At 59.9% G+C, this 12,829-nt stretch overlaps 2 protein-coding genes across 2 annotated transcripts in view; both read left to right on the top strand.

Annotated features, from left to right (window-relative positions):
• The first annotated feature begins 35 nt into the window (after window positions 1-35).
• LOC120511357 (elongation factor 1-gamma 2-like) lies at window positions 36-1,354 on the top strand. The gene is made up of 2 exons (XM_039728238.1): window positions 36-266; window positions 950-1,354. Exons 1-2 carry the CDS (start codon window positions 245-247, stop codon window positions 1,342-1,344), a joined length of 417 nt encoding a protein of 138 aa, XP_039584172.1. The 5' UTR covers window positions 36-244; the 3' UTR covers window positions 1,345-1,354.
• A 2,135-nt stretch (window positions 1,355-3,489) lies between these two features.
• Window positions 3,490-12,829, top strand: part of LOC120511358 (neuroblast differentiation-associated protein AHNAK-like) — a gene marked incomplete at its 3' end in the record, with an annotated part of 11,034 nt that continues 1,694 nt past the window's right edge. The window contains exons 1-5 of the mRNA XM_039728239.1: window positions 3,490-3,593; window positions 5,860-5,947; window positions 6,666-6,819; window positions 7,776-7,990; window positions 8,595-12,176. Coding sequence (XP_039584173.1) covers window positions 6,666-6,819; window positions 7,776-7,990; window positions 8,595-12,176 — 3,951 coding nt within the window. The remainder of the gene's footprint in view (window positions 3,594-5,859; window positions 5,948-6,665; window positions 6,820-7,775; window positions 7,991-8,594; window positions 12,177-12,829) is intronic.

Genomic DNA, 12,829 nt, shown 5'->3' with positions numbered 1-12,829 from the left:
AGGGGTCACTGTGAGGGGTTTGGGGTCACTCTGAGGGGTCAGTGGTCACCCTGAGGGGTCACTCAGTGTCTGTCTGTCCCCTGTGTGTCCCAGTCCGTTTGTCCTGGACGAGTTCAAGCGCAAGTACTCCAACGAGGACACGCTGTCGGTGGCGCTGCCGCACTTCTGGGAGCACTTTGACCGCGAGGGTTGGTCCCTGTGGTACTGCCAGTACCGGTACCCCGAGGAGCTGAGCCAGACCTTCATGAGCTGCAACCTCATCACAGGTGCGCCTTCATCCCCATCATCATCCTCATCCTCTTCTTCATCATCATCTTCATCCTTATCCTCTTCTTCATCCTTACCCTCATCTTCATCCCAATCCCCGCCATTCCCATCCCTGTCCTTCCCATCCCTGTCCTTCCCATTTCTTCCCCATTTTGCCCATTTTCTCCTTTTTTTCCCCATCTTTTCCCATTTTCCCCATATTTTCCCATTTTTTCCCAATATTTCCCCTCTTTTTGCCCATTTTATCCCTTTTTCCCCATTTTCCCCCGTTTTTTCCAATTTCCCCCCATATTTTCCCACTTTTTCCCCCATTTTCCCCCATTTCTTCCCCATTTTTCCCATTCTCCCCCTTTTCCCCCTCATTTTTTCCCTATATTTCCCCTTTTTCCCCATTTTCTTCCCATTTTCCCCATTTTTTCTCATTTTTCCCTATATTTTCCCATTTTTCCCCATTTTCCCCATTTTATCCCCATTTCTTCCCATTTTCCCCATTTTTTTTCCATTTTTCTCCTTTTTTCCCTATTTTTTCCCATTTTTCCCCCATTTTCTCCCATTTTTTCCCACATTTTCCCATTATTTTCCCCATTTTATCCCATTTTCCCCCATTTTCCCCCATTTTTCCCCGTTTTTATCCCATTTTTCCCCATTTTATCCCATTTTTCCCCGTTTCCCCGGTTCCCAGGGATGTTCCAGCGCCTGGACAAGCTCAGGAAGAACGCCTTCGCCTCCGTGGTGCTCTTTGGGAAGGACCACGACAGCAGCATCTCGGGGGTCTGGGTGATGAGGGGGCAGGAGCTGGCCTTCACGGTGAGCAAACCCCAAAAATCCCACAATTCACCCCAAAAAAATCCCCAAAAAATCAGTGACGTGGTGTTTGTGGGGAGAAAAACCCAAAAATCTCCACTGAAATACCCCAAAATATCCCAAAATAGCCCCAAAAGCCAAGGTCTGGGTGATGAGGGGGCAGGAGCCTTCACGGTGAGCAAACCCCAAAAATCCCACAATTCACCCCAAAAAATCCCAAAAAAATCAGTGGGATGGAATTTACGGGGTGAAAACCCCAAAAATCCCCACTGAAATACCCCAAAACAGCCCCCCCGGTGTCCCCAGCCCCCCCGGTCCCCCCGGGCGGGGCGGGGGCGATGAGGCAGCGCTCGGGAATGCGCCGGGATTTGGCACCGCAGGCTCCGGGACCGCCCGGAACGGCCCGGAACGGCTCCAAAGGAGCCCCGGGAGAGGGACGGGAACGGCCCTGAACGGGACCGGGATCGGGACCGGGACCGGGACCGAGAATGGCCCCGGAACGGGTCCAAAACGGGACCGGGAACGGCCCCAAAACAGCCCCGGGATCGGGATCGGGACCGGAACGGCTCCAAAGGAGCCCCGGGAAAGGGACGGGAACGGCTCCAAAACAGCCCTGGGAATGGGGCCGGAACGGGACCGGGAACGGGACCGGAACGGGTCCAAAACAGCCCCGGGAACGGGTCCAGAACTGTCCGGGAACGGGCCTGGAACTGTCCCGGGATCGGCCCCAAAACGGGACCTGGAACCGCCCCGGTTCAGCCCCGGAACGGGACCGGGAACGGCCCCAAAACGGGACCGGGAACGGCTCCAGAACCACCCGGGAACGGCCCCAAAACAGGGCTGGGCACTGACCCGGTTCAGCCCCAGAACGGGACCGGGAACGGCCCCAGAACGGGTCCAAAACAGCCCCGGGATCGGCCCCGGTTCAGCCCCAAAACAGCCCCGGGATCGGCCCCGATCCCAACCAGGATCGGTCCAGGAACCGGCCCAAAATGGCCTCAAAAGGGCCCCGGGAACGACCCCAAAATCGGCCCAAAATAGCCCAAAATATCCCTAAATCGCCCCCAAAATCGGCCCCCAAATGCTCCAAAATGCCGCAAAAATGGCCCTAAATATGGCCCCAAATTGGCCCAAAATTCCCCAAAATCAGCCCCAAAAGGGTCCAAATGCCCCAAAGTGCCCCAAAACGCCCCAAAACGGCCCCCAAATGGTCCCAAATTGGCCCAAAATTCCCCAAAATCAGCCCCAAAAGGGTCCAAATGCCCCACAGTGCCCCAAAATGCCCCAAAATGCCCCCAAATGGTCCCAAATTGGCCCAAAACGGGTCCCGGTCCCACCGGGAGCGGCCCCAGAACAGCGGGTGGGGAAAGAGGGATGGGGAATTTGGGCAATTTGGGGAATTTGGGGCAATCTGGGGAGAATTCGGGAAAATTTGGGATAATTTTAGATTAATTTTGGGGAAAATTTGGGAGAATTTTGGGGAAATTTGGGGAGAATTTTGGGGAATTTGGGGAATTTGAGGGAATTTGAGGGAATTTTGGGGGTTCAAGGGAGGGGAAAATTCCCGATGTTGGGAAGGTTGTGGCTCCCAGTATGGACTGGGCTGAACTGGGAGCAGCGCCCGAGGGTCCCGACACCCCCCAGTGCCCCCCCCAGTGCCCCCCAGTCCCTCCCAGTATAAACCAGTATCCCCAGTCCATCCCAGTCCATCCCGGTCCCTCCCAGTTCTGGGATTTTTGGGGGTCTGGGGGTTCCCCCCCCTCCCCCCGGGGGCGGGGCCACCTGAGGGGGGCGGGGCTGGGGACTCACCTGGGGGGGGAGGGGCGGGGATTGGGGGGTCCCGGTCCGGGATTGTCCAACGGAACCGGGACCGGGACCGGACCGGGACTGGACCGGGACTGGACCGGGATTGGACCGGGATTGGAACGGGACTGGATCGGGATCAGAACCGGGACCAGAACCGGGGCTGGACCGGGACCAGAACTGGGACCAGAACCGGGACCAGGACCAGACCAGACCAGACCCAGAACCGCCTCAGTCCGGGACCAGAACCAGGACTAGACCGGGACCAGACTGGACCCCGAACCGGGACCAGAACCAGGACCAGAACTGGGCCCAGACTGGAAAAAGAACTGTCCCGTCCCGGGCCTGGAACTGGGATAGGACCGGGACCGGACCGGACCCTGAACCGCCCCGTACCGGGCACAACCCCGGGCCCAGACTGGAACAAGAACTGCCCCCGGTCCGGGACCAGAACCGGGACCAGAACCGGGACTAAACCGGGACCAGAACTGCTCTGTCCCGGGCCCAGACTGGAACCAGAACCGGAATAGGACCAGGCCCAGAACCGCCGCCGGGCCGGGCCGGGCCCTCCCCGCGGGGCGGGGGAGGCTCCGCCGCCCTACAAGAACCGGGACCCGCCCGGGCGCGGCCACTCCGCACCGAGCCGGGGCCGCTCCGGGACCGCCGGCACCGGCACCGGCACCGGCACCAGCGCCGGGCATGGCCCGCTGAGCCCGCAGGTACGGCCGGACCCGGTTTGGGAGAATACGGACCCGGGACAGACCCGGGACAGAGCCGGGACACCGCCGGGGCGGGCGGCGGCTCCGGGACGCGCTCCCGGGCGGGGTTCGGGGGGGTTCTGGCGGTCCCGGGAGGGTTCGGGAGCGGTCCCGGGAGTCCCGGGGGGCTCCGGGAGGGTTCGGGGGGTCCCGGTGGTCCCGGGACGGGTCTGGGGGGGTTCCGAGAGCGGCGGGAGTTGGTCCCGGGGGTGCCGAGAGTGGCCCGGGGGTGTCCCGGGGGGTTCGGGTGGTCCTGAGGGGGTTCTGATGGCCCTTTTTCCCTCCTTTTTTCCTCCCTTTTCCCCCTATTTCCCCCCACTTTTTCCCAATTTTCCCCCTTTTTTCCCCTTCTCCCCCATTTTTCCCACTTTTTCCCAATTTTTCCCATTTTTCCCCCCATTTTCCCCCTATTTCCCCCCCATTTTCCCATTTTTCCCGGTTTCCCCCCATTTTTGCCAATCTTTCCCCTCATTTCCCCTTTCCCAAAAACCCCCGGGGGGTCCCAAAATCCGGGCCCGGGGACCCCAAATTTCCCCCTGGGGACCCCAGAATCCCCCATGGGGGACCCCAAATCCCCCCAAAAACCCCAGCCCCTCCCCCCGCGGGTGTTTTGGGGGGGGGGTCACCAAAAATACCAAAAATACCCAAAATACCAAAAATACCAAAAATAGCGGCGGGGCCGCACGTGGTTGGCACCCCAAAAATAGCGCGGGGGGGGAGGGGAGGGGGGGTGGCATTGCTGAGGGGACAGCGCAGTGTCACCAAGGGGGGGGGTGTCACCCCCACCCCCACCCAGCGGGAAAAAAGGGAAAATCGGTGAAAGAAAAAAAAAAATCGGTGAAAAACTGCGAAAAATCGGTTTAAAAAAAAATATATCGGTGAAAAAACCAAAAAAATAGGTGAAAAAAAAACCCAAAAAATCGGCACCAAAAATACCAAAAATACCCAAAATACCAAAAATACCAAAAATAGCGGCGGGGCCGCACGTGGTTGGCACCCCAAAAATAGCGCGGGGGGGGAGGGGAGGGGGGGTGGCATTGCTGAGGGGACAGCGCAGTGTCACCAAGGGGGGGGGTGTCACCCCCACCCCCACCCAGCGGGAAAAAAGGGAAAATCGGTGAAAGAAAAAAAAATCGGTGAAAAACTGCGAAAAATCGGTTTAAAAAAAAATATATCGGTGAAAAAACCAAAAAAATAGGTGAAAAAAAAACCCAAAAAATCGGTGGGAAAAAAAAAATCAGTGAAAAAAGGAAGAAAATCGGGTTTAAAAAATCGGTGAAAAAACCAAAAAAATCGGTAAAAATTGGCAGAAAATCGGTAAAAAAACACCCCAGAAAATAAGTAAAAAAGACCCAGAAAATCGGCCCCAGGTGTCACCGCCCCCCTCCAGTGTCCCCCTCCCCCCATTTTTTGGGGGGGTTTTGAGCAGGGAAAGGATTAAAAAAAAGAAAAAAAAAACCAAAAAGTCATCGGAATTGTCTAAAAACGGAGAAATTCCCTCAAAATGTCAGGGACAAGGAGCGAGGCAGGGCGGGTGACAGGGACAGGTGACAGGTGACAAAAGGGACAGGTGACAAAAGGGACAAGGGACAGGTGACATTCCCACGCTGCCCCGACCCCTCCCAGCTCCGGAATTCCCAAAAATCCCAAAAAAACCCCGTGGGGACATCGGGGGGGTCCGCAAAGTGTCCCCGGGGTGTCCCCAAATATCCCAGGGGTGTCCCCGTGTCCCCGATGTCCCGGGGGTTTAAAAAATCGGTGAAAAAACCAAAAAAATCGGTAAAAATTGGCAGAAAATCGGTAAAAAAACACCCCAGAAAATAAGTAAAAAAGACCCAGAAAATCGGTTAAAAAAAGGCAGAAAATCGGTTAAAAAAGGAAGAAAATCGATTAAAAAAAAAACAGAAAATCTGTTTTAAAAGGCAGAAAATGGGTAAAAAAGGGCAGAAAATCGGTAGAACAAGGCAGAAAATCGGTGAAAAAATTCAGAAATTCGGTTAAAAACCCCAGAAAATCGCCGAAAAAAGCAGAAAGTTGTTGGAAAAAAGCGAATTTTGGCGGCGTTCTGGAGCCCCCCGCGGCCGCGGCCGCTCTGAGTCACCCCCGGGTCCCCCCGCCCCCCTCTGAGGGTGTCCCCGTGTCCCCGATGTCCCGGGGGTGTCCCGGGGGTGTCCCCGTGTTCTTGGGGGTGTCCCCCTGTCCCACCGTGTCCCCCTGTCCCCCCCAGGCCGGGAGGTGACACCGGAGCCGCCGCGAGGTTCCCGAGCGAGGCCGAGGATTCCTGGCACCGGCACCGGCACCGGGACCCCGCCGAGGTCAGCGGGGCCGGAGCGGGACCCCAGACCCCAAATCTGTGTCCAGTCCCACCCTGACCCCTGACCCCGTGTCCAGTCCCTGGCCAGACCCACACCCGGTGTCCGGCCACCGGGGCCGGAGCGGGACCCCAGACCCCAAATCTGTGTCCAGTCCCACCTTGACCCCCAATTCTGTGTCCAGCCCCCCACTGACCCCTGACCCCGTGTCCAGCCTTCCCCTTGACCCCCAGCCCCATGTCCGGCCCCTACCCTGACCCCTGACCCCATGTCCAGCCCACCCCCAATGTCCAGCCCCGCTCCCAGCCCCGTGTCCACTCCCACCCTGACCCCTGACCCCGTGTCCAGTCCCTCTCTGACCCCTGACCCTGTGTCCGGCCCCGTGTCCATCCCCACTGGCTCCAGCCCGGTGTCCTGTGTCCCCTGTCCCATGTCCCGTGTTCGTCCCTGCTGACCCGTGTCCTGTGTCGTGTGTCCGTGTCCCCTGTCCTGCTGACCCGTGTCCGTGTCCGTGTCCCGTGTCCCCTGACCCGTGTCTGTCCCGTGTCCCTGACCCGTGTCTGTCCTGTGTCCATGTCCCACTGACCCGTGTCCCGTGTCCCTGACCCGTGTCTGTCCCGTGTCCCGTGTCCATGTCCCTGACCCGTGTCTGTCCCGTGTCCCGTGTCCCTGACCCGTGTCTGTCCCGTGTCCCTGACCCGTGTGTGTCCCGCGGGCGCAGATGGAGCGCGAGGAGCCCACGCGCGAGATCCTGCTGCCCAACTGGCAGGGCAGCGGCTCCCACGGCATCACCATCGCCCAGACCGACCACGGCGTCTTCGTGCGCCGCGTGCAGCAGAACTCGCCCGCCGCGCGCATGGGCGTGGTGCAGGAAGGTGGGGACACCTGGGGGGACACGTGGGGACACACCTGGGACACCGGGGACACCGGGGGACACGTGGGGGGACACCTGGGGACACCGGGGACACACCTGGGGACACACCTGGGACAGCTGGGGACACCAGGGACACACCTGGAGGGACACCTGGGGACAGCTGGGACACCGGGGACACCAGGGCGGGGAGGTGGCACCTCCAAACTCAGCCACATGTCCCCAAAATGCCACAAAATCCCCCCAAATGTCCCCAGTATCTGCTCAGGGACCCCCAAACCCCCTTGGGGACATTCCAGTGTCCCCAGTGTCCCTCACCCTGTCGTGGGCACGGTCGATGCCCAGCAGGAAGGCCGCGTGTCCCCCCAGCAGGCTCAGGCTCAGGTGTCCCCTCAGTGTCCCCAATGTCCCCAGTGTCCCCAGTGTCCCCAATGTCCCCTCACCCTGTCGTGGGTGGCCCCGATGCCCAGCAGGAAGGCCAGGTGTCCCCCCAGCAGGCTCAGGCTCAGGTGTGGGACACACCTGGGACAGCTGGGGACAGCTGGGGACACACCTGGGACACCGGGGACACACCGGGGACACCGGGCACAGCTGGGGACACCTGGGGATACCTGGGACACGTGGGGACAGCTGGGGGCTCTGGGGACACCTGGGGACACCTGAGATACACCTGGGGACACCTGGGACAGCTGGGGACACCTGGGACAGCCTGGTGGCATCTCAGGAGCTTCCGTCTCCATCCCCTGTGGGCGGTCACCCCGCGGTTCAAGGGTTTGGGGACCAAATCTCGAGGGTTTGGGGGTTAAAATTGGAGTTTTGGGGACTTGGGGACACCCTGGTGGCACCTCAGGATCTCCTCCCTCCCCTGCTCACCCCGTGGTCACTCGGGCGGGGTCAGGGGGTCTCTGGCCGTGTCCCCCCCCGGCCCCTGACCCGGCCCTGTCCCCTCGCTGTCCCCAGGGGATCAGATCGTCAGCGCCACCGTCTACTTCGACAAGCTGCAGTCGGGGGAGGCGGCGCAGCTGCTGCAGAGCATGGGGCAGCACACGCTGGGGCTGCGGCTGCAGCGCCGCGGCGACCGCTCGCCCACGGCCACGGCCGCGCACGGCGGCGGCCAGCTCGGACACGACTGCGGCCAGCTGGCCTTGGTGCCCGGCAGCCCCGAGGTCGTGCTGGTGAGTGAGGAGGAGGAGGAGGAGGAAGATGTGGGGAGGAGGAGGATAAGGATGGAGATGATGAAGATGAGGGTGAGAAGGAGGAGAATGGGGATGAGGATGAAGATAAGGATGAAGATGAAGGTGATGAAGATGAGGATGGAGGAAGATGAGGACCAGAATGGTGGGGTGGATGAGGATGAAGATAAGGATGGAGATGATGAAAAAGAGGATGAGGATGAAGATGGGGATAGGATGAGGAAGAAGAGAATGGGGATGAGGATGAAGATGGTGCAGATGAGGATGAGGATGGGGGAGGATGAGGATGAGAATGGTGGGAACAATGAGGATGAGGATAAGGGGGATGAGGACAAGGATGGGGAAGAGGATGAGGATGAAAATAAGGATGAGAACGAAGATGAGGATGAGGATGAGGATGGGGAAGAGGATGGGGAAGAGGATGGGGATGAAAATGTGGATGAGAACAAGGGGATGAGGATGAGGATGAGAATGAAGATGAGGATGAGGAAGAGGACGGGGATGAGGATGGGGAAGAGGGCGGGGATGAGGCTGAGGATGGGCACGGGGAGGAAGCAGCGTCCGGCGCTCACCGTCTCCTCCGCAGAGCGGCGATGACGAGGAGTACCAGCGCATCTACACCACCAAAATCAAACCGCGCCTCAAGTCCGAGGAGGGCCCCGAGGCCGAGGCCACGCAGAGCAGAACCATCACGGTCACCCGCAAGGTCACCGCCTACACCGTGGACGTCACCAGCCACGACGGCGACCTCGGCGTCCTCGGCGTCCCCGTGCCCCCGCCGGGGGTCCTGCCCGGCGCGCCCGAGGGGCTCCACGTGCGGACGGAGCCCCAGAGCCAAATTCCTGCTGGAGAAACTGGAAAATCGCTGCCGGGCTGGAAGGGCTCCGGCGCCTTCCCGGCGCCGCCCCGCGTCGAGGCCAATGGACAGTTTGGAGAGCTGGACGGGTCCTTGCGCGTGTCCGGCGGGGCTCCGTGTCCGCAGGGAGAGGTCAGCGGCTCCTCGCCCCCCGTGGACGTGGGGACAATCAAGATCCCGACGTTAAAAATCCCCAAATTCGGGTTCCAGGCCGGCGGCGAAGCTGCGGCCCCGCAGGTGGGCGTTGGCATGGACGTCACCTGCTCGCCTGTGCCGGACGTTTCGTCCCCGTCTGGCAAAGCCGCGGTGCCGCAGGTGGACGTGGCAGCCAAAGGTGCCACCAAGGTCCCCTCCCCTCCTCTGGACGTCCCCGGCGTGGAGGTCGCGGCCCCGGACGGCGCCAAGGGGAAAATCAAAATCCCGCACTTGACCTTCCCCAAATTCACCGCCCAGGCCGACGGCGGCGCCGCGGATGTCCCCAAGGGCGTGGCCGTGCCCGAGGTGGCCCTGGAAGGAGAATGGAAAGGCCCCGCCTTCAAGAAGGTGGAAACGCCCCAAATTTCGCTGTCGGACGTGAACCTGAACCTGAAGGGCCCCAGAGGGGAAGGGGAGCTCAAAGGACTCGGCCCCAAGGGGCTCCAGGTGGACGTGAAGTGTCCCCAGGTGGACGTGGCCGGGCCAGGGGGTGGCCTGAAGGGCGTGGAGATGGACGCTGGCCTCAAGGGAGGAGTGGACGTGTCCGTGCCGACCGTGGGGGGCGAATTCAGGGGGCCCCAACTGGACCTTAAAGGGCCCCAAATCGGGGTGGAGGTGCCCGGAGCGGACATCAAGGGCCCCGCGGTGACGGTGCCCGAGGTGAGCGTCAGGACCCCCCAAATCTCCGTGCCCGACGTCGACCTGAGCCTGAAAGGACCTGGAGTGAAGGGAGATCTGGACGTTTCCGCCCCAAAACTGGAAGGGGAGCTGCAGACCCCCGGGCTGGACATCAAAGGCCCCAAAGTCGAGGTTGAAGCCCCAGATTTGAACGTCCAAGGCCCCGAGGGCAAACTGAGGTTCCCCAAGCTGAAAATGCCCAAATTTGGGGTGAAGGGAGAGACCCCCAGCGTTGACGTGACCCTTCCCAAAGCGGGGGTGGACGTCTCCTGCCCCAAGGTGGACGTCAGCGTCCCAAGCGTGGACATCAAGGGCCCCAAAGTGGACGTTGAAGCACCCGAAGTGGACGTCCACGGCCCCGAGGGCAAATTCAAGATGCCCAAGTTCAAAATGCCCAAATTTGGGATGCCCGGGGTCAAAGCTGAAGGTCCAGAGCTGGACGTGAACCTCCCCAAGGGCGGCGTGGAGGTGTCCGGCCCCAAGGTGGACATTGAGGCGCCGAGTTTGGACATCCAGGGGCCCGAAATGCACCTCAAGGCCCCCAAAATCTCCGTGCCGGACGTGGACCTGACCCTGAACGGTGCCAAGGCCAGCGGCGACCTGGACGTGTCCGTGCCGGGTTTGAAGGGCCCCGAGCTGGACATCAAAGGCCCCAAAGTCGAGGTTGAAGCCCCAGATTTGAACGTCCAAGGCCCTGAGGGCAAACTGAAGTTCCCCAAGCTGAAAATGCCCAAATTTGGGGTGAAGGGAGAGAGCCCCGAGCTCGAGGTGGCCCTTCCCAAGGGCGGAGTGGACATTTCGGGTCCCGGCGTCGCCGTCGAGGTCCCCGGCGTGGAGCTGAAGGGCCCCAAGGTGAAGGTGCCCGAGGTGAGCGTCAAAACCCCCCAGATCTCCATGCCCGACATCGACCTGAACCTCAAAGGGCCCAAAGTCAAGGCGGATTTGGACGTTTCTGCCCCAAAACTGGAAGGGGAGCTGCAGACCCCCGGGCTGGACATCAAAGGCCCCAAAGTCGAGGTTGAAGCCCCAGATTTGAACGTCCAAGGCCCCGAGGGCAAGCTGAAGTTCCCCAAGATGAAAATGCCCAAATTTGGGGTGAAGGGAGAGAGCCCCGAGCTGGAGGTGACGCTGCCCAAGGGGGAGGTGGACATTTGTGCCCCCAAGGTGGACATCGACGTCCCGAGCGTGGACGTGGAGGGGCCGGAGGTCAAAGGGAAGGGCCTCAAGTTCAAAATGCCCGAACTCAACGTGCAGACCCCAAAACTCTCCATGCCAGACGTGGATCTGGGCTTGAAGGCCCCGAAACTGAAAGGGGACGTCGGAATTTCTGGGCTGAAGGGCCCGAAAGTCGACGTGAAAGGCCCCAAGCTGGATGTGGAAGGTGCCAAAATCGACGTGAAGGGTCCCAAGTTGGATGTGGAAGGTCCCAGGTTGGATGTGGAAGGTCCCAAGTTGGATGTTGACGTGCCCGAGGTGGACTTGGAATGTCCAGAAGGAAAGATGAAAGGCCCCAAATTCAAGATGCCGAAACTCAACATCAAATCCCCCAAAATCTCGATGCCGGACGTGGATTTGAACCTGAAGGGACCCAAAGTGAAGGGAGATGTGGACGTGTCCCTCCCCAAGGTGGAAGGTGACATCAAGGGGCCCAAGGTGGACGTGGAGGTCCCGGACGTCCACCTGGAGGGTCCAGAGGCCAAACTGAAAATGCCCAAAATGAAATTGCCTCACTTCAACGTGTCCGGCCCCAAAATGGAGGGCGCCGAGGTGGACGTGACCCTGCCCAAAGGAGAGGTGGACATCTCCGGGCCGGAGGTGGACGTTGAGGGGCCGGAGGTGGACGTTGGAGGAGCGGAAGGGAAATGGAAAGGTCCCAAATTCCGGATGCCGAAGCTGAACATCAAACCCCACAAAATCTCGATGCCGGACGTGGATTTGAACCTGAAGGGACCCAAAGTGAAGGGAGATGTGGACGTGTCCCTCCCCAAGGTGGAAGGGGAGTTGAAAGCTCCAGAAGTGGACATCAAAGGGCCAAAAGTGGACGTGGAGGTGCCCGGCGTGGATTTGGAGGGTCCCGAGGGGAAGATCAAAGGCCCCAAGTTCAAGATGCCCGAGATGCACATCAACACCCAGAAGATCTCCATGCCCGACGTGGACATCAACCTCAAAGGCCCCAAGGTCAAGGGCAACGTGGACGTGTCCCTTCCAAAGCTGGAGGGTGACCTGAAGGGCCCCGAAATCGACATCAAGGGCCCCAAAGTGGACATTGAAGCACCTGATGTGGACATTCATGGACCAGAGGGGAAATTCAAGATGCCCAAGTTCAAAATGCCCAAATTTGGGATGAAAGGAGAAGGCCCCGAGGTGGACGTGAACCTCCCAAAAGGAGACCTGGATGTGTCCGGCCCCAAGGTGGACGTTGAGATGCCGAGTGTGGACATTGAGTGCCCAGAGGGGAAGATCAAAGGCCCCAAGTTCAAGATGCCCGAGATGCATTTTAAGACCCCCAAGATCTCCATGCCCGACATTGACCTGAACCTGAAGGGCCCCAAACTGAAGGGGGACGTTGATGTTTCCCTTCCCAAAGTGGAAGGGGACCTGAAAGCCCCAGACATAGACATCAAAGGCCCGAAAGTCGATGTTGATCTCCCCGATGTTGAGCTGGAGGGGCCTGAGGGGAAGATCAAAGGCCCCAAGTTCAAGATGCCCGAGATGCACATCAAGGCCCCCAAGATCTCCATGCCCGACGTTGACTTCAACCTCAAGGGACCCAAGGTCAAGGGTGACATCGATGTCTCTGCCCCAAAGCTGGAGGGTGACCTGAAGGGCCCCGAAATCGACATCAAAGGCCCCAAAGTTGACGTTGATGTGCCAGACGTGGACATTCATGGTCCAGAAGGAAAATTCAAGATGCCCAAGTTCAAAATGCCCAAATTTGGGCTGAAGGGAGAAGGCCCCGATGTGGACGTGAACCTCCCAAAAGGAGACCTGGATGTGTCCGGCCCCAAGGTGGACATCGAAGGCCCAGAGGTGGACATTGATCTCCCAGAGGGGAAGGTGAAGGGCCCCAAGTTCAAGATGCCCGAGATGCA

The sequence above is a fragment of the Passer montanus genome, unplaced genomic scaffold, assembly GCF_014805655.1.
Source record: "Passer montanus isolate IOZ18808 unplaced genomic scaffold, ASM1480565v1 scaffold641, whole genome shotgun sequence".
NCBI lineage: Eukaryota > Metazoa > Chordata > Aves > Passeriformes > Passeridae > Passer > Passer montanus.
Note: the sequence above shows the minus strand (reverse complement) of the source record. Positions and strands in the feature narration are given on the sequence as shown.

Coding starts and splice junctions, on each gene's coding strand:
- LOC120511357 (XM_039728238.1), top strand. CDS start 245: ATGAGCTGCAACCTCATCACAG. Junction 267..949: donor GAGCTGCAACCTCATCACAG/GTGCGCCTTCAT, acceptor CCCGGTTCCCAG/GGATGTTCCAGCGCCTGGAC.